A 20,323-nucleotide genomic window follows, 5' to 3' on the forward strand; every position below is an offset into this window, starting at 1 on the left:
CCTGCTTTAAACTGATTTCCTCTCCCTCCAAAAGAAACAACAATGGCTGCTTGACAAACCAAAAATAGGACAGGATTCAAAGATATAGCCCTGGGATGATGGGAGCCGCAGTCCTAATAGCAGGAGTGCCATGGCTATAGTACTTTGAAACTGTTTTTATGCAGTCATTTTTTGTCTTAATATTATAATATATGGACATGTCTATGTTCACGAGGAATGATGGGAGCTGCAGTCCCAATGGTGCCACAATGGTCCACCCTCCTACTTTTACATTGTTTTATGCAGTCATTTTAATAGGGCCATGTCTTACTATTATACTATATATATATATATATATATGCGCATGACTGGGTTCACTAGGAATGATGGGAGCTGCAGTCCTAACGGCAGTAGTGCCATAATTGTACACCTTTGTTCTTAAACTGTTTTTATGCAGTCTTTTTAAAGAGGACTATGTCTTAATCTTATACTGTTTACACTGTTTATACTACGCTGCTACTGTTGGGACTGCAACTCCCATCATTCCTAGTGAACCTATACATATATACATATATATTAAACTGTTTTTATGCAGTCATTTTAATAGGACTATCTGTGTGTGTGCGTGCGCATGCCTAGGTTCACTAGGAATGATGGGAGATGTAGTCTCTCATATATATATATATATATATATACACACACACACACACACACACACACACACACACACACACACACTTTTTTGTAGCCTTCAAGATGCCACTCCAAAGACAGGCCTGGGATCTCAGGGGGATCTAGAATGCCTCTGTTTCTCTTAATAAACATTAATAAAAGAGCCGCTATTCTTTAATAACCTTTAATTTATCCCCAATTCCCCCCCAAAGAGACCAAATGGAACAGCCCAAACACCCCCGTGTCAGGGAACAAAATGGTACGACCCGATGCAAGGAAAGAGGCGTGGCTTTGCAGGTTTGACCACGCCTTGTAACCCCCGCCCCTTTGAGGCGGGCAGCCAATCCCATCGCTCCTTACCGACCTATAGAAGCGTGGCCTATCTAGGCAACAATACGCCTTTTAGCTCCGCCCCTTTGTGGTGAGGTGCACAGCCAATCCCATCACTCCATAGGGGCGTGGCTTTTGTAGGCTACAACAAGCCGTGTAACCCCGCCCCCTTTAAGGCGCGCAGCCAATCCCGTCACTCCTTATCTCCCCAAGGCTAGGGGCCTGTGGTCTAGAATTCTCCTTTTAACCACGCCCCTTCTGACTCGCAGCCAATCCCCTCGTCCCTCATCAAGAGCCGGTTTCCGATTGGTGAGGCCTCCTTGAGCGACGTCAAATCCGACCATTCACCACGCGCGGAGGGTCCTAAGGGAGCCAATGGGAGCGAAAGGTTAGAGATAGGGGCGGGCTAGGTTGCTGGGAGGCGGAGAAGGTGTGCGGTTGGTCCGCCATTTTGTGGAGAGGGCGGCTAAGGAGGAGGTGTGTGGCGGAGGCGGCTGAAGGGGACGGAGCCGGTGGTGAGTTGGACCTGAAGGGCTCTTGAAGGGTTGGCCTGGTCTTCAGCTTCCTCATAACAAGGACGCCTCTCTAGGAATCTCTAGGTCCTCCAAGGCAACTCTATGGTCCCCATTGGCCAGACACTGACCATAGAGTTGCATTGGAGGAGCTACAAAGGCCTAGTGGAGTGTCCTCTCTAGGAATAATCTCTAGGTCCTCCAATGCAACTCTATGGTCCCCATTGGCCAGACACTGACCATAGAGTTGTGCTGGCGGAGCTACAAAGGCCTAGTGGAGTGTCCTCTCTAGGAATAATCTCTAGGTCCTCCAATGCATCTCTATGGTCCATATTGGCCAGGCACTGACCATAGAGTTGCACTGGAGGCGCTACAAAGGCCTAGTGGAGTGTTCTCTCTAGGAACCTCTAGGTCTTTCAATGCAGCTTTTGGTTCATGTTGACCATAGACTTGCGCTGGAGGACCTAGAGATTCCTAGAGAGAACATATGAACCAAATCCGTGAGTAACCAAACCCGCGCCTCTGCCTTAGCGCCACCTCCCGCCTCTTCCCTCAGCTGTCGCTGCCGCCATGGTGAAGCTCTTCATCGGCAACCTTCCCCGGGAGGCCACCGAGCAGGAGATCCGCTCGCTCTTTGAGCAGTACGGCCGGGTGCTGGAGTGCGACATCATCAAGAACTATGGCTTCGTTCACATTGAGGACAAGACGGCGGCGGAGGACGCCATCCGCAACCTGCACCACTACAAGCTCCACGGCGTCTGCATCAACGTGGAGGCCAGCAAGACCAAGAGCAAGGCCTCCACCAAGCTCCATGTCGGCAACATCAGCCCCGCCTGCACCAACCTGGAGCTGCGATCCAAGTTTGAGGAGTACGGACCCGTGCTGGAGTGCGACATCGTGAAGGACTATGCCTTCGTCCACATGGAGCGGGCGGAAGACGCCGTGGAGGCCATCCGGGGCCTTGACAATACGGAGTTCCAAGGTGGGAAGGGGGAGACGGGTGGCGGCCTGGACTGGGAACAACAAGAGGGCCCCCAGGCTGGCTTCCTGGCTTTGCGGTGGCTGCCTTGAACAAGAGAAGCAGGTTTGGTCAGTTACATAGAACCATAGAGTTGGAAGAGTCCCCAAGAAGGGCCCTGATCCAGTCCAACCCCTTTATTCTGCCATGCAGGAACTCTCAATCAAAGCATCCCCATTGACAGATGGCCATCCAGCCTCTGTTTAAAGACCTCTATTACACTCCGAGGAAGGAGTTTGTTCCACTGTTGAACTGCCCTTACTCTCAGGAGGTTCCTCCTAATGTTGAGGTGGAATCTCTTTTCTTGCAGCTTGCATCCATTGCTCCATTGGGTCCCAGGCTCTGGTCTACAGCCAGCAGAACTATCCACTGGTTAAACTTCTGGTGCCTTTGAGACTCACTGAAAGAAAGAAATTGGCAGCCTGAGCTTTCGTAGACTTCAGTCTGCTTTCTCAGATGCATTTGGCTATAGTAATAATAATGTAGAGAGATCTTGTAGCACCTTTGAGACTAACTGGAAGAAAGGAGTTGGCAACATGAGCTTTCATAGGCTTCAGTCTGCTTCCTCAGATGCATCTGGCGAACTAGACTGAAGTCTGTGAAAGCTCATGCTGCATCTGAGGAAGTATATATATACACACACACACATATACATATATATTAACACACACACACTCAGTGAGTCTCAAAGGCACTACAAGATCTCTCTGCATTCTGTTTCTACAAACTAACATGGCTATGTCTTTGAATTCTGCTGAACTTAAACATTTGGCTATTTATTTGGTTACCTAAGACATTAGCTTTAAACCCAGCGCCATGGTACTGCAGTTCAGCCAAAAACATTTTCCTTTGGACAATCTCAGCCTAGTTTCTTTGAGCGGCTGTTTAATACACAAAAGCCCCGCTGCCGATTTATTATTTAACAATTTTATTTTTTAAAAAAGCCCAGAATTTGAGTGTGTAGACACATAAAAGCAAAAGTATGCTCAAATATAAGCTCAAGGCCCATGAATTTAAACGTAAGCTTCGAACTTTAAGGATGCCTTGAAAAATGGATTAGAAGGAGCACCTTCAAAAGGCAGAAACTCTGTTTTATAGCAGTGCCATGAGCTATTAAAAAACCCTTTGTTACACTTCCTTTCCCTTACGTTTAGTACAGTGAGGAGAAGGTGGGTATATTTATGTCCTTCAATAGCTCCTAGATCTTTAGTTGCTCTTAGCCTAACTGTTCAGATAACATTTGTAGACGTTTCATCTGTATTTAAGGTTTTAGTCAGCTGGTTACTGAATCAACTGACACTAGCATGGAGCACTAGAACTAGGGACTGACAACCAAAGACTCTGAGCCTACATATTTCAGTGTTTTGGCCTTATGTAACCTAAAACAGAATCTGGGTTGTAACCGTGAACATATATGTATATATATGTTCACACACACACTTTCTTTAGCTGTATAATCCTTTCCTAGCAGGAAGATATTACTTTGAAAAGCGTAGATAAACTTCTTTCTCCTCCCCTGTGGTTCTTCCAGCAAGTCATCTCAACCCTTCCTTCCTCATTGCTTTCTTTGTCCTGCATTCCTTTAGTCGCCTCGTTCATGGATTCCCCTTGTCTTCATCTGTTTCCACTAAGTTTTCCAGTCTCACACAATTCTCCCCTGCCTCTTTCCATTGCCATGAATGCAAGAGGCGCGTGCCTTGTCTTCCTCAAGGCCCTGCGTGACTTTAGAATTTGAAGGAGGGTTGTACTTACTAATGTTGGGAAGACTGAGCACCTTAGTTGATAACCTTGGTGGAAGCGAGCTGAGAAAACAACCCACAGATTTGGTTGTATTGGGGGATAAATCTCAAAGATTGCCTTTTTTCAGTACAGCGGACCCTTGGTATCCATTGGGTTTTGGTTCCAGGACCCCTGTGGATGCCAAAATTCATTGAGGTTGAGTCCCATTAAATGCAGTGGCGTAGTAAAACGGCGTCCCTGCTATAAAACGTCAAAATCTAAGTTTGCTCTTTATTAATTCATATATGAATTTGTGCATAAAGAATCCAAGGAAACAGAGGGCCAACTGTATTTACTTGGCATCTTCCAGGTGTTAAGATATAGAGGCCATACATCCCCATTTTAGCTGAATGTATTTATGCCAAGTTTGTCCTTTCCTTTTTAGCTTGTCTGGAAAGACGGTTCAAATCTAGTTATATCATGACGGTAGGTAAGAACTATCTCTGTACATGAAATCGATTTCTCTTGAGAAGCGGTCAAGAGATAGAGTTCAACTTGAAGGAAAAGGAACTGGCCATTGCTTAGGCTGGAGGGCAATAAATTTGGGGTGGTCTGTTTAAAATGGTTTGGCAAGGCTAGATGTATGGCACGAAGAGGCCTGAAGAGAGCTGAGCTAGAAATAGACAATCATATTCATGATATATTAAGCAATTGAATAAGTAAGGCAAGTTCACACCCTTCTAGTATGTTCAACATCTTAGACCATCTATGAGTGAACTTATGGCTGCATTAGGCAGCACTTTGGGATGAGGCCATTCCTCTTGGTGCCCTTCTGGCATGTGTGAAGCCTAACCGACTCCTATAACAGTTGTATATATGGTCTAGGTTTCATAAAGTACCATTATGTAGGGCCTGTACAGACAGGCCAAAATAAAGCTGCTTGGGGTCACTTTGGAGGTATGTTGTTTAAAGAACACATGCATTTTAAGAGGCCAGAAGCCGCACCGAAGCTGCGCTTCAGTCCTTAGGACTGGAGCATGGCTTTGGTGCGGCTTCTGGCCTCTTAGGAAACATGCATTGTTTAAACAGCATACCTCCAGAGTGACCCCAAGCAGCTTTATTTTGGCCTGTCTGTGTGGGCTCTCAGATTCAGTTGCAGCCAATGCACAGGTTGTATGTGTATCTCCCCGTTTTCCCTCTCTGCTGATGGTACTACAGATACCAGTTACTGGTGACTTCTGGGAGAGTGGCACAATCCACTTCCCAGGCAAATTCCATCCAAACTTGAAAGCAGCACACTTTATAGGGCCTTTGGTCCCATCAACTGCCAGTCAAAGAGCCACGTAGATGGGGTGCCCAAGAATGTAGGATGAACCTATACATAAATTGATACCTCTCTGTTACTTTGAACAGGTGTGCAATACAGGGAATTTGGGCTGGCATGGCCGATCATGCAGGGATGAGACGTGTTCTCGATGGTGTCCCTTCTTTGGTGATGTTAAGTGTGGGCAGTATCCAACCTGTGTTGGCTGGGCAGGATGTTATTTGACATAGCTCCTAAAGGCACCTCTGCAGCTGGCTGCCCTGTTTGTAGACGAGATGCTAAGTACAAGGTGAAGTCAGGAATGCAAAAGCAACAACCAGGGTCCCAGGATGTATCCTAGGTGTGGGAAGCAAATGTAATTTGAACAGTGCCAGCAGTTAGTATACCATCTCCCCCATTGAGCCCAAGAGGGCAAGGGCAGGGTGGGATGCATAATTGGGAAGTTGAGGCGCATGTTCATATCAGAAGGTTCTCTGCAAATGTGGCTTTTGAGCTATGCTTAGAAATAGTATACTGGCTGTTGAAGACAGCGAGGTTGATGGGGCCTCTTTGCATCTGCAGCAAAGCTGGAGTCAGAAGTTGAAAGGGTGCAGACATCTTGGGGAACAACGTCACCAGGGGCTTCAGGCGTGGGCCTTCAGTCTGCTGAGGTTGACCTCTTAGCAGCCTTTTAGCACAGTGGTACCAACCACAGACATTAAAAGGGGGTTACTCAGTGAGAATGTCAGTTAGGCCAGCCTGGTGAACAACACCTGTCCTAATATGGCTGGTGGGGATACGGTCAGTTCCTGCAAATGGTAAAGACGGGCACATGGCCAGTGGTGAGAAGAAGGGAAGTTAATATTGTCTTCTATGGACTGGCTGGTATAGATTCTAAAACTGGTCAGGCTGTCGGAACTGAATGGTCTTTATGATTTCCATAATGGGTCAGTGTTTGAGAGGGGTTCAGGCAGCCTTTATACTCTTTCCACTGAGCTATAGGGCTAAATGTTTGTATAGGCACAAAGTATGCCAGCTTTCTGTTGTAGTCCAGGAGAGACGCTGGAGCTTAGCCATACTTCTGAGCAGACCGCATGTTCAGTCGTCATATCTCCAGCGCCTGCATCATGTGAGATTGCTTAAATGGAGCACACCAGATCATCCCATGTAAGCTCTGCTTAGTTTCATCACAGAAAACAATATTCAAGACAGTGCCATGGGCTCTGTTCACCCCCAATTGAAACTGGACAGGGAGGGATGAATGAGCCAAGGTTGTCACGGTTGAGTTCACCATCAGAGACCAAATCTGAATGCATTCCCTTCCAGAAAGGTTCACATTGGTTTTCAAGCCTTGGTAAGCATTTCTTTGTTACCGGAGGGACTGGCAATGCTTATTAAACACAGTGACGGCCGCTGTGGTTTAACTGGAGCGTTCCAGAGAGCGTTTTGGAAGTCGAGTGTTGGGACATGCAGTCATGCAGTTGCTGCCAGCTTCCAAAAGGCCAGATTGGTGGGATCTTGGGGTGTTACTCCTGTACTGTAGCATTCTGTAGGCCTGCTGAAATATTCCCGGTTCTTAGCAGCCAACACAGTTTATAGGGCCTGATAGAAACATTTCATATTCAGAAGCAGGCTTGGCGGGGGGGGGGGGGGGGGAATAACCCTTTACTCCTACTAAGAGCTTTGCTCCCTTAACACCTTACTTGGCTGATCCACAGAAGGAGAGGGTGGTTCCCACCTTTTCTGTGGCAGAGAATCATTTGGCGCAGGAAGGGTTTTTGGTTCGCCTCCTGTGCTTTTCGCTGGCCCAAGCTGGTGGTTCCCTGACTTTGTTTTTGTCTTCCCCTTTTAAAGTCTGACCTGCTGTGCTTTTGCTCTGAACTGTTTTTTAACATATCTTTATAGCTGCCCTTCTTGCGTCTGTTTCTTCAAGGCAAACGAATGCGCGTGCAGTTGTCCACCAGCCGGCTCAGGACTGCGCCCGGGATGGGAGACAAGAGTGGCTGCTACCGTTGTGGGAAGGAGGGTCACTGGTCTAAAGAGTGCCCGGTCGATCGCACGGGGCAAGTGCCCGAGTTGACCGAAACCTATAGCGAGCAGTACGGAATGGTGCGCACCCCTTACCCTGCAGGCTATGGGGACCCTGTGTATTACGATGACCCTTATGGAATGGTGGATTACTATAAACGGTACCGCGCGAGGTCCGCCGTGGCGTACGGGGCTTCTGCATACGACGCTTATGCGGAGCACACTATGGCCCAATATTCCCAGTATGCCCAGTATTCACAAGCCACAGCGATGGCCAGTCGCCTCTCTACCGCCTTAGACCCCTACGAGAGGGCCTTGCTACCAGCCTCGGGAACTGCGGCGGCGGTAGCTGCCGCCGCCGCTGCGGCCGCGACCTCTTCCTTTTACACCCGGGATAGAAGCCCTCTGCGTCGCTCGGCAGCCGCGGCTTCCACCACCGCAGATGTGTACGGATACGAGCGTGTTCAGCTGTCTCCCGTCTCGCGATCCTCCCTCTACGATGTCCAGCGATTTGGGCGGGACGCAGGCGCGGACAGGTTGCGGTACTCCGCGTATTGAGTCTGGAGGTGAGAGCGTTTTTTCATGCATAGCTAGGAGGAGGAGGGGGAATGGCCCGTTGGTGTGGCTGACGGTAAGAATTGGGAAAGTAGCTGGCTGCTACATGTGTCTCATAGGGATACCTGTCGGTATCCGTGGTGCTCTGGATCCCGCTGCAGTGAGCAGAGCATACATCTGGAGTTCACATCTGGAGCAAGCTGTACCATGGGCGTGGGAGGCTTAGTTTGGACCTCTATCATGGGGCAAGCGAAAAAGGGAGCCTGGTCCTTTGTTATAAAATTACACACCCAGGATTTCTTTCCATAGGGAGAATAGTACCTCTCTTCTACTGCTTCTAAAAACCTATAACCGGCTCTTGGCAGTTCTCCCTATTTCCTCTATGTACCTCTGCTGCATCTTCTTTGGTCCACACCTCGCTTTCTGTTCACAGGGCTGTCTCACTCTCCTTGCATATGCACATCATACGGCTAGACACGGGGTGACCCTCTAGTTATGCTGCTTTGAAATCTCAGTAGGACCTTGAATTCATGGAAGACACCCCGGTGTCATCTCTGAGCCTATAGTCTGGACTCTGGAGGATCAGGTTTCCTTCACCCCACCAAGGCATAGTAGAGCAAACCCCATATCCACTAGTAGTTATTGGTCCACCCTCTTCTCTAAACACGTCTGACTCGGCTTTCTCCCATTTAATGCCTTCCCAGAGTTGTAGTTTAACACATCTAGTTTGGGGGAGGCTGGCCATCTGCTTTTTAGAAGTCATGTCGGCCAGTGACCATCATGACATTTTCTTTCACTGAATGTTCATTTAACCACATTGTGTTAAAGATGTTAAGGAAAGACTTAGGGGCAACAGTGCTTGCAACATGCAGACCTCTGAGGTCCTGTTTGGAGTCTCTTGCCTGCAGTTCACTGAAGTCACAACAAATTGTCACCTTTCCTTGAATGTCAGGTTTCAGGTTTGCGTGATTCCCATTGCATAGCAGGAGCGCCCAGACTCTGGAATCGATTAAGCCTGGCAGTCTTCCTGGGAACTGAAACAGAGCTATTTGAAGGGGGTCATAGTGTAGTAGAAGAAAGTAATTGATTAGACGAACAATTAGTTCGACTTGGTCTAAGGCAGATGCCTTTGTTCCAGGGAAGGCTCTGTAGTTCAGTGGCACAGTCCCTGCTCTTCATGGAGAAGGTCTCGGTCTCCATCCCTGGCATCTCCAGTTTCAAAGGACCTTGGATGGCAAGGCTGGAAAAGGACCTCTGCCAGGCCATGGTGACTAGGGGTTTCTGGGAAGTGTAGTCCAAAGGAGTCATTGGTTGGAGTTGGGAAAAGGCCAGCCTTAATTCTTCCTCTGGGAATGTCTGTGTAAGCACAGCGGAAAAGGTGAGTTGGTGGTCCCAGACTGCTACATCGTGTAGTATTTTCATCAGTCGCCCCGGAACCCTTAGTAGTGCCCTAAGACTTGCCTAGAAATTGAATGGTTTGGGTCTACAAGGACCGCTTTGTTTTCTAAAATGTTTAATATCAACCTGAAAAAGAATCCCCTCCTTAGCTTGCTTTCCACTCAATCTTTGAGTACACAGCGAAGGCTTGTAAACCACTCCAGGAATATGTTGGTGTTGCCTCTTCCTTTCCAAGAACTATCTGTGAAGTAGAGGTTCCAAACGTGGTGATTTTTCTTCCTTTTCCTTTCCCTCCCGACCATATCTGTTCTTCCCACTTGCTTATATTCACATGCACCCAAGCACATGACTCTTGGTTGATGCTCAGGACTTTGGTTGGGCACATGCAGACCATCCCTAGAAGCGTGTTGGAATCCAGTGCTGCCTGCTTCTGGGTTTTTCTCTAGGCGCAGAGACCATACCCCCCTGAGCCTTCAAATGAACTGTGTCTTTTATCTTTCAGGTAGGCTATTTGAGGGCTGGACGTCGGGTTCCTGCGTCGCGCCCGCGGCAAAGCTATGCCAGGCTTCACGGCGTGTGTCGATTTGTGTTTAGCGTGGCCTCACTAGTGGACATTTTGTGCGTCTTCAGAGCTTAGTGACAGCTAACTTCATTTTTTAAAGAAGGAAACTTTCCCAGGGGTTGCTTATGGGGGTGGGAAAGAGGGGTAAGTGTTCGCAGGGGGTTTTTGCACCAGGTTCTGCACCCTCCTGTTTGGCGTGGTCACGGTCTTTGCTTTCTTGGTCTCTTGTTGAGATCTCGACAAGGTGGCACCGGGGGAAACAAGGGGCAAGCCCTCTTCCTTCTGGATCGTGGTTTGAGCCACTGCCTTTTCCCTCCGCCTCAAGAGGCTTCATTTTGGAATAATCTTTTTTTCTTTCCCTATGAGAAGTCACTGCCATACAGACCTGAGTTTTTGGCCCCTCCGGTGGCATCCTTTCCTTCATATATTGATATTAACCTGTGTTTCTTTTTTTTGTTCACCAAACACTTTTCTTCACCTTCCCCAAAACCCTTCTTCAATAAAACAAAGTATTTGTAACAGATACCTGGAGGTTTCTGTCTTTTCTGTAGCCTGGGCCAAAAAGACAAAAGGAGAAGTTAACCAAATGGCAGCCATTTGTAGGATGAGGAGTAAGATTTTGGCTTCTACTTTACATTTTGTCAACTGGGGCTTGGAAACTAACTGCTTGATTTGGGGGAATGGCCTTCCAAGATATAAAATAACATTGCAGAATATTGTTCTGAAACTACCTTTGGGAACTAATAGGGAAGTCCCAGAGGGTTCAGTATTTTTAGACTGTGGAATGGGACAGATCCCTGCCCTTCTCATCAACATCATGGCTGCTGCTAATTGAAGCTTGGGTTCAGACCCAGTTTTACTACAAATGCCCTTCAGATCTTGCCACATTTGCCTCCAATCCTTACAGGAACACAGCAACAGATCATCTGTCCAAATAGTGCCCATATCCCCCCAAGGTTGGAAAGCAATGGCCTTGAATGTGGTTGGCAGCAACTGTAGGGTACAGCAGGACCTGAGGCATGTGCCTCAGATACTGGTGTGTAGTAGTGTTATCTAGGTGCATTTCATCTTTCTGTGCACCATGTAGATTTGAGAAACCAAGCCTTTCTTGGGAACTTCCTTGGGACTCTCACCAGAAACAGAATTCTGGGTGAGAGGTCTGATCCGCAAAGGCAACCATTGCCTTTGGAAGGGGCCACAAGGACCATCTAACCATGCAGGAATTCACAGTCGCAGCACTCCTGGTGATGGCTAACACTTTTTATTATTTTTAATTAAAACCGAGAAAGTCAGAAACCACCATTTTCTGTAAATGCCAATAGATTATGAAGAAGACACATCTCGCCAACTCTTCCAAACTCTGGCATGAGCCAGATGACCATTGATGATAGTCTTGCTCCTTTGGCCTGTGTCCCATTTTCCACAGTCCCATTTGGTGACTGCAGCTACCTGAAACTCCTTGTCTTTGGACCTCTGAAAAAATCCCTCCTTGGACCTGTCCGTGGCACTAGACAAGGGGTCTAAATTCATTGGGACTGCCTCTATATATGTTCTGTCCTTGTTGGCTGCAAATGAACACAGCTGCAGGGGAAGAAAAGTCTGAAGAGGAATCTGTGTAGAAAGATTGCCTTCTGAATTGCCACTTTGCTGTGATAAATCAGGTAACGGCGCCAATCTATGAAAGAGGAGGGAGTTTCCAAGTCTTGCTCCTTCTTCGAAGCTGTCTCTTCAGGAAGCCCACGCGGCGCTTCTGTTCCAACCAGTACAGCATCTCCACCGTGTCCCATTGCATCTTCTCCGGGTACGGCCGTCCCCGGAAAGTCACAGTGTCATCGAACTCCTCCTTGATGTGGGTCAGGATGAGATAGAGCTCCGCGTCATACTGGGCCAACTCCGAACGCAGGCGCCACCTCGTCCTGGATTCCTGCATTCGCCTCGCAAAGGCCTGGGGCTCTTTGCTGAACAAGCGGTTGGGATTGGAAGCCGTCTGCTCAAACTTTTCCAGTTCGGCCAGCAGCAGCTCCCGCTCCTGGATAGTCTGGGCTGCCCTTTCCCAAGCTTGAAGCATGTCCGGGAGGAAGTAGTAGTACTGTCTGGAGCTGTATTTAATGGCCATATCTAGCCTCTCTCTTTCCGGAAAATGAAGAACCGTCCAGAGCCTTTCCAACCTTCTCTGAATGGCCCTGAGATCCTCAGGCTTATGGTCATAGAGAGCAAAAATGTTCGGTTCCTCCGTCGTGGTGCCGCCCGGATTCCACTTTCCAGGCTCAACTTTTTCCTGCTTGAATTGAAGCTCCGCCGCTTGCTTAATGGTATCTCTCCGCGCCTTCTCCCTTTTCTTGGTTTCGGCCTCGGCTATTGCCAGCTGCCGCAGCTCCTCCTCCACATTGCCCTCGAAGTTGTACAAGTGAAATATCACCGGCAAAAAGTCCGCCTCGTTGGTGCTGAGGTATTTCAGGTAGTCGTCCACGTTGAATGTCTTCTTCCACCATTTGAGCCAAGAGGCGTGTTGTTTTTTGCTCCCCGACTTTTTGAAAGGCAGATTCGGAGTCTGGAGGGTGTCTACCACTTCCTCGGGGGCGAAGGGCCCAGCGGGCAGGATTTCACTCAGCTGTTCGTTAATTATTTGATCACTTTTTTTCCCGTACAGCGTCGACGAAGCGAAGCAGACCGACAGGTCTATGTTGGTGGCGGGGGGCTCCGTCGAGGGCCCCAGGTCAAATTTCATGTGGTCCTTCGGGATGGTGTTCATCAGTTCCTTGTACATCTCCCGGACCTCTTCCCCCATAGAAAGACTGGCATCCAGGGACTTCAAAGTGGCGTTGTCAATCTCCCCGAGGAGGTGGTTGTAAATGGGCGGGAACCGCTCCAGAACCACCTCATCCAAGTAAACCCTTTCTGACACTTGCATGTCGGCCGCCTTCACCACCATCTTGTCGTGGACCTCGAAGTTCACGGTGGCCGCCTGAGGGTGAGTGGCTGGAGCGGCGATGATGGTGTTTCTCCGTCTCATTTCGGTGTTTTCTTCCTGTTGCAAGGAAACCAGCATTCTCTGGAGGTACTCCAGGCGGGCCTCGTTCGACCTGCGCCACGTGAGGGCTTTTATAAGGGGAGGGAGGTCCAGGTCGTCGTCCTGCTCATCTTTCCACGGGCTGCTTTTCAAGACGGAGCCCTGCACCAGCCTCCGGAGGTCCTCAGCCAGGCCCACGGACCCATCAAGGTCCGTGTCTTCGGTGAAGTCTGTATAGCGGCAAGGCAGATCTGGAGAGAGACGTCGGGGGGTTAAACGGATCCCGAGTTCGTCCGCCAAGAGCTTCCCGACTCTCATGTTGGGCAAGGACTGGCTCCTCTTGAAAACGTACGCCGCCTGTTGCGATTTGCTCTTCTGCCTCGTGATGGTTGGACAAGGTGTCTTGATGGCCGCGCAAGCCATCTGCCGAAAGAAATGGTTGTCCGTGAGCAAGGGAAGGTGCAGGTCCTTAATCTTCCTCATGTCCAACCGAGGTATCTCCTCGAGCTCTTTGATATCCTGGGCAACCTTCTGCCTCACGGTTTGTGTGTGGGGCCTGGTCATCCGGATGAAGTGGCTGATTGTGAAGCCAAGGCGGCATCCCAGCTTTTGGGCAGGCCTGTGGCTCAGCGGGCTGACGGGCTTCGGGGGCTTGACCTCCGTGTGGCTCCCGAGGGTCTTCATCTCCATGACCAGGCGGTGGTGGACGGCGGCCACGTTGAGGAAGGCAGAGCAGTCCAGGGAGAGCTGGGAAGAGAAGCGCGTCAGGTTGGCACAGTCGGTGAAGACGCCCAGCGCACCGCGGTGCTCCATGAGGCACAGGTAGTGGAGGAAGAGGTGCTGGCACACCAAGCCGATGTACATCACAAGGTGTTGGTACAGCTCCCGGTTGGTGTGGCTGCCGAAGGCCGGGTCATAGAGGGTACCCTGGACATCCTTATAGATGTGCCGGACCTCGGTGAGGATGATCTCCCTGAAAGTCTTTTGGTGCTGGGTGGGGATGTGGCCCCACCGCGGCCCCAGCTCCAGCCGCTGCTTGACCAGCTGCAAGAGGCCAGCCAAGGAGATCGGCACCGGGATGGCCCTCTGACTCGAGGAGGGCCGCAGGGTGAAGGAGGGCTCCCTATGGAAGGGGTCCTGCCGCACCCGGCTGTGGCTGTTGGGGAAGAGGGAGAGCGGGGCCAGGATGCGCTGGTACTGGTCATGCACCTCCTGGGTCCCCACCGCCGTCTCCTCCAAGGGGTACAGCCCCCGGAGAGGGGAAGAGGAGGAGGAGGAGGCCATGACAGGCCGCAAAAGCACAACAACAAGGCCTCTAGGCGCTGTTAGGTTTCTAGGGTTGCCATGGTGACAGGGCGGAACGTTCCGCTCCGGGCTCCAGTTTCCGCCCGGTCGGGAAGAAGAGCTGGACCCATAGTGACGTCATCGCCTCGGTGCCAATGCGCTGCGCTGTGCGCGTCGCTCAAAAGGGTCCGGGTAGAAACACTTCCGGTTTGGGGGGAAAGGCGCTGCAGCCATGGCTGAAAGCCCAGAAGGCGCCCCTTGTCGGGTAAGAGAGCCCCAGGGACTAGGATTGGCAGATATTAATGCTGTTGCTGTGTGTCTCTCCTGAGGTTTTCTTAGCAAGGTTTGTTCAGAAGGGGTTTGCCATTATTGCCTCCCTCTGAGGCTGAGAGAGTGTGACTTGCCCAAAGTCAACTACTGTATTGGGTTTTCATGATCGAGCCAGGATTCGAACCCTGGACTCTCAGAGTCCTAGTCCAGCACTCAAGCCACTAGCCCTTCCCTTTTCCAGTTAAATACTGGGGGGGGGGGGGGAGGGAATATAGTATATACAATGCACAGTAAAAGGAAACCAAGAATGCAAAAGGAGAAATACTGAATGTTTTACAGCATGTGGTCTTTTATTCTCCTTCTCCTTAATTCTTCTTTTTTGGCTGACAGTTTTGGCCCGACGGTGGCACTTTCTCTCTCTCTCTCTCTTTCTCTGTTTGCAGCTGGAATTTGCCGTCCAGATGACTTGCCAGAACTGTGTGGAGGCCATTGTGAAGACTCTGCAAGGAGTGCCAGGTGATAGCAATAGCCATTATAGTCTTTTGAAGTGAAGTGGCCATTCCCATCTTTCAACAGTGGAACCCACTCCTTCCAAAATGGTGGCGTCTCCTTCTTTGGAGGTTTTTAAAACAGAGGCTGGATGGCCATCTGTCACGGGGAGGGCTTCGAGTGGGTCTTCCTGTAAGAGAGAAAGGGGTTGCATTGAATGACCCTTGGGGATCTCTTCTGTAGCAATAGCTTTGATTGTGAGTTCCTGCATGGCAGAATGGTTGGAGTGGATGGCCTTTGAGGTCTTTTCCAGCTCTCTGGTACTAAAAAGCGGTGGTGGGGGTTCCCCCATTGATGCTCACATTCCCCTTTCTTTGCAACTGCCCAGATAGATAAAAAATGGTAGATATCAGAACAACCACCACCTTGTTTAAGGATGTGGACCATGGGCCACACATGCGCCTGTGTGCTATCCATCTTCCTTCTACGTTTTCCACAGTCCAGCTGATCATTGGGGAAAGGACTTACGCTGGGACAGTAGTCCTGTACCGGGAATGTGAGAGAGGCAAAAAAGGACTGCAAGGAGGCAGACCAAACAGTTTCCCACAACCCCAACTATTAAGTCAGCCTTGTCCTATCCGTGCTGTACATTTCCCTCCAGGCCTCCAGGTCCTTGATGTCCAGCTGGATTCCCAGAGTGTGCTGGTGGAGACCAGCCTTGGCACTGAGAAGGTCCAAAGCCTTTTGGAGAGTACTGGGCGCAAAGCTGTGCTAAAAGGGATGGGAAGTACTGTGCCAGGTAAGTCCCAGCCCCTGATACACTGCCCCTCACACTTTCCATACTCTATTTCCACAGCAAACCTATACCAGTTTATAACCAGGGCTCAGGAGCATGTGGCAATCTAGATCTTGTTGGACTGCACCTACCATCATCCTTCACCACTAGCTATGCTGGCTAGGCATGATGGGAGTCTGACAACAGATAGGGGAAAGGTGCTACAGCCCACTAAAGCTCAACAATCTATGCAGCCTTGCCTAGGAATCTCTAGGTCCTCCAATGCAGATCTATGGCATGTTTATACTCAAAGTCCTTTGCTTTAATAGGGTTTGCTATTAACCATGGTGTAACGTTTTTGTTTTCCCATTAGGCAGCGCAGCCGTGGCCATGGTGTCTGGCCTTGGATTGATACAAGGTGTGGTGAGGTTCCTGCAGATCTCCCCAGAGAAATGCCTGATTGATGGTACCATTGATGGGCTGGAGCCAGGCCCTCATGGCCTGCATGTCCATGAGTTTGGGGACATCAGCAATTCTTGTGACAGGTGAGAGATGCTGTCAGGTAACTCCCTGGAGTCACTTCAGCTTTTCGGTGAGGAGGCTGTGGTTGGAAACTTGTGTTCAATAGACTTCAAGCTCTACTTTCTTCCCAAACAGCTGTGGGGACCATTTTGACCCTGATGGAGAGTGCCATGGAGGTCCGCAGGATGTACACAGGGTACGTTGTGGCATCTTAGTGTATTGAACTGCACATCATTAAATACCATAGTCAGGCTCATACGTGCCATAGCAGTTCTGATTTCTTGTTGTCAGCGGATAAAAGGTCTCTGAGATCTAACGGTGGGGCTCTGTTTCCAGCATGCTGGGGACCTTGGCAATATTGTGGCTGCTGCTGATGGAAGAGCTTCCTTCCGGATGGAAGACAACCGACTGAAGGTGAGGCTTCTTAGGCAGGAAAAGTGAACTTTGAAGGATCTTAAAACTCAAGTAAGCTCTTTTAGGGAAAATACAGTATTAGGGTATACAGTATACCCTCCATGGAGGTAGCTCAATGAATCTGTGCTTCTTGATTCTTCTCTTGGAGTACCTTGAGCATTTATTAAACCCAGCCTATGACTATGCTGTTGTGTTGAGAAAGACAGCTCGGTGTAAGAGGGAATGTCTCTGTTTGTCTGGAGTATCACAAGTTTTGACTGCAGTGACAACTCGCTGTTGTCTCTCTCAGGTCCACGATATCATTGGACGGTCCTTGGTGATAGATGCAGAGGAAGATGACTTGGGCCAAGGAAGCCACCCGCTCTCAAAAGTCACGGGAAATTCGGGCGAGAGGTAAGATGCTTGAGGACCAAGGTTGACACAGCTCTTTGGTCAGGCTTATCAGTTGCTTCAAGCTGAGTTCATGGTCAAGTAACTAAGAAGCAGGGAGAGAAGATAAGGGAGAATATTGCCCTTCCCTTTAGACTCAGGCAGAAACAAACTGCTGCAGCCTCTCTATCTTGTGTATTCTTCCTTATTAATGTTTTTGCTATATTGACCATACTTTGATGTTGCTTGGCCAGACATGCCCCAGTTTTCATCTGTGAAATGTTGGAAGGGATGCCCTCATCTTGTGTGTGTGTGTGTGTGTGTGTGTGTGTGGACAATCACTTGAATCAGACCTATAAGCATATTTAAACTGTGGAAAGGCAGTGAAGAAATGGTTTCAGATATACAAAACAGAAGCATAATCTTGACCCCTTGCTTTTGCAGAGTGGCTTGTGGTATCATTGCCCGTTCCGCCGGCCTCTTCCAAAACCCAAAGAAGATATGTACCTGTGACGGAGTGACTTTGTGGGAAGAACGAGAGCGGCCTATGGCCGGGCAAGGCAAGCAGGCTACCAACCGACCAGCCCCGCATCTCTAAAATATTGAACTCTGGCTTTGGTCTCTTATGCTTGCAGAGTCAACATATTGGCAGAGAATGCAGGAGCGAAACATGGATGTAGTAGCATAAGAGAGCCTTCCTTAATTTAGCTATGATTCAGGGCTATAATTCTCATAATTCTTCACAAATGGTAGGAAGGTGCTGGGAAGTGTATGTCTTGTAAGGCATTTGATTCAGGCGGCTGCCATAAGGAGAAAGGCCCACGAAAGAGGAATTGTGTGTATACACTTATATACATACAAAGACGTTGCCATGTTAGTCTGGATAGGTATGCAAAGGGGTCTTTCCTGAAAGAAGCGTAAGCTTTTGCAGACCTTTTTCTTCCTTTCCGTTAGCCTCAACCCTGCGACAAGACCCCTTTGCATAGATGCATAACGTGAATGAAGAAGTGGAGGAGAGAACATAGCAGTTATGTCAACATTATTTGGTCCAGAAACATTCCAAAAAACAAAGTTGCTTTTTCTTAGGGAGGTAGTAGAACGACAGCCTTTTGCCCATGCGCAAATATTGTATCCATATTTTTCTTTTTTGTGCACCTTGACGCTTCCCCCTTTTGCCACCTCTTCTTGTACCTTTTTAGTGGCAGACCTGTTTTCCCTGTCATGCGTTCTACGCCTTTATGAGTTGCGCGACAGGCAGACAGACATTCAGCAAAATCAGCTTTTGGGCTAAGTAATGGCAAAACCAATAGCAGTGGGGGAAGCTTAACTTGTCGAGTCTCTGCAGAATGCATAGTTTTAAAAGGCACAAAAAGGTTTTTGCTCAGGGAAAATGGTGGCAACCTTCTTTGATGGGGCAGGACACGAAGTGTCTCAGACCCTTGTTTGTAAGGATGTGTCGAAGGCTTTCACGGGTGGCATACATAGTTTTTTGTGGGTTTTTCGGGGCTCTGTGGCCATGTTCTAGAAGAGTTTCTTCCTGACGTTTCGCCAGCATCTGTGGCTTTGGCATCTTCGGAGAATGTTGGCATGGAAGTGAGTTGGGTCACACAGTATATGTATATATACCCCACTCTCTTCCATGCCAGCATTCTCTGAAGATGCCAAAGCCACAGATGCCGGCAAAACGTCAGGAAGAAACTCTTCTAGAACATGGCCACATAGCCCCCAAAACCCACAAAACACTATGGATGCCGGCCACGAAAGCCTTTGACTTCACAAGCCCCAGGTTGTCTGACCTGTGTGGATGCTTAACCTCCTGTTTTGTAATATAATAATTGTTTGTTACGCACACAGGCAATACAGAAATGTCAGAGAGCGCTATCTTAGGATATTTTAAAAGTCCTGCGTCTGCCAAATGTTGTGGGAAAGTGCCTTAAATTTTGTGTCCCTTTGCTATGGTTCTGTGATTGAGGATTTGAGGGGAATGTGGCAATAAGGATTTGAGGGGATGCCAGCCATGAAAGCATTTGACTTTAGATTTGAGGGGAGCTTCAGAGGCGCCGCTCCCTCAGATGCAACCTTCTATATCTGATGCAGTTTGACACCCGTTTTAAAGCGCTGTAGCTCCGTCCTGTGGAATCCTGGGATTTGTAGTTCGATGAGGCCTTTAAGCCTTTGCTGACAAAGCGTGCTGGTGCCTCACGAAGCTACAAATCTCTAGGGTTGTATAGGGCAGAGCCATGGCAGTTTAAAGTGGTATCAAAGTGTATTATTTCTACAGTGTAGGCACACCCTTATTGTGATATGTTCAAGCCACTCTTTTTGAGGGGATGCTCGTGAGGAAAATGACGATACTAATTCCATCCTTTCTAGTAGTAGTTCTCATGAAGGAAAGCTTGGGAAAGGGTTTCTTAAAAACAAGCCAATCAAACTCCCAGAATCCTCCAGTTCATTGGCTAGAGGATCCTGGGAGATTATCCGAAAAAGGAACTTTTCCAAGCCCTGTCACGAATGATTAGGGTTTCTTTTCTGAATTAAGTTACCACAAAATGTTCACAATGTAATCATGTTGTATTTGTAGTCGAATTATCTTAGGTTCAGGGTGAGAAACGGGGACATTTCTGAGGCGTCCGCTTTCTAAACCCTGTCCTTTTGATCTCCAGAAAACTGCCATTAAAATGTTGTTAATCGTCTTAAAACGGTCTCTTCTGTGCATTTATTTTCCCAAAGTGCTTATTTCTCTTTTCTTTTTCTGTTCAAAGGATATAGCTGTATTTGTCTGTAAAAATCAATTTGTGAAGAGATCTTGTGACACTTTTGAGACTAACTGAGAGAAAGAAATTGGCAGCATGGGCTTTCCTAGACTTAAGTCTATTTCCTCAGATGCATTTATACTTTTGTCTTTCTTGTTCCCTGCTTGTATATTAAGACACTGTTGCTGTTCTGGTTTTATACGTCAGGAGAACTTTTAACTCTTTTAATATTGGAACAGAGTGTAATTGTTTCCTATATGAATCTCTATATATATATGTATCTCTGTATATTTCATTTTTTATATATATATATATATATATATATATATATACACATACACACACACACACAAGCAGATGG

General features: G+C 48.5%; 3 protein-coding genes across 3 annotated transcripts; 2 read left to right on the forward strand and 1 right to left on the reverse strand.

Moving 5' to 3' along the window:
* Nucleotides 1-1,409: 1,409 nt before the first annotated feature.
* On the forward strand, nucleotides 1,410-10,098 carry LOC149302118 (RNA-binding protein 4B-like). Its single transcript, XM_089483001.1, has 4 exons — nucleotides 1,410-1,496; nucleotides 2,050-2,475; nucleotides 7,467-8,127; nucleotides 10,017-10,098. Exons 2-3 carry the CDS (start codon nucleotides 2,064-2,066, stop codon nucleotides 8,117-8,119), a joined length of 1,065 nt encoding a protein of 354 aa, XP_089339127.1. The 5' UTR covers nucleotides 1,410-1,496; nucleotides 2,050-2,063; the 3' UTR covers nucleotides 8,120-8,127; nucleotides 10,017-10,098.
* A 1,230-nt stretch (nucleotides 10,099-11,328) lies between these two features.
* Nucleotides 11,329-14,518, reverse strand: CCDC87 (coiled-coil domain containing 87). Its single transcript, XM_089482900.1, has one exon. The coding sequence runs from the start codon at nucleotides 14,368-14,370 to the stop codon at nucleotides 11,752-11,754; it is 2,619 nt and encodes an 872-aa protein (XP_089339026.1). The 5' UTR covers nucleotides 14,371-14,518; the 3' UTR covers nucleotides 11,329-11,751.
* A 49-nt stretch (nucleotides 14,519-14,567) lies between these two features.
* Nucleotides 14,568-19,908, forward strand: CCS (copper chaperone for superoxide dismutase). The gene is made up of 8 exons (XM_089482901.1): nucleotides 14,568-14,635; nucleotides 15,084-15,156; nucleotides 15,791-15,928; nucleotides 16,278-16,449; nucleotides 16,562-16,622; nucleotides 16,763-16,840; nucleotides 17,130-17,233; nucleotides 17,654-19,908. Exons 1-8 carry the CDS (start codon nucleotides 14,603-14,605, stop codon nucleotides 17,805-17,807), a joined length of 813 nt encoding a protein of 270 aa, XP_089339027.1. The 5' UTR covers nucleotides 14,568-14,602; the 3' UTR covers nucleotides 17,808-19,908.
* Nucleotides 19,909-20,323: the final 415 nt, after the last annotated feature.

This window comes from Sceloporus occidentalis, unplaced genomic scaffold (genome assembly GCF_023333645.1).
Source record: "Sceloporus occidentalis isolate IW3139 unplaced genomic scaffold, rSceOcc1.0.p SCAF_20, whole genome shotgun sequence".
Taxonomy (NCBI): Eukaryota; Metazoa; Chordata; class Lepidosauria; order Squamata; family Phrynosomatidae; genus Sceloporus; species Sceloporus occidentalis.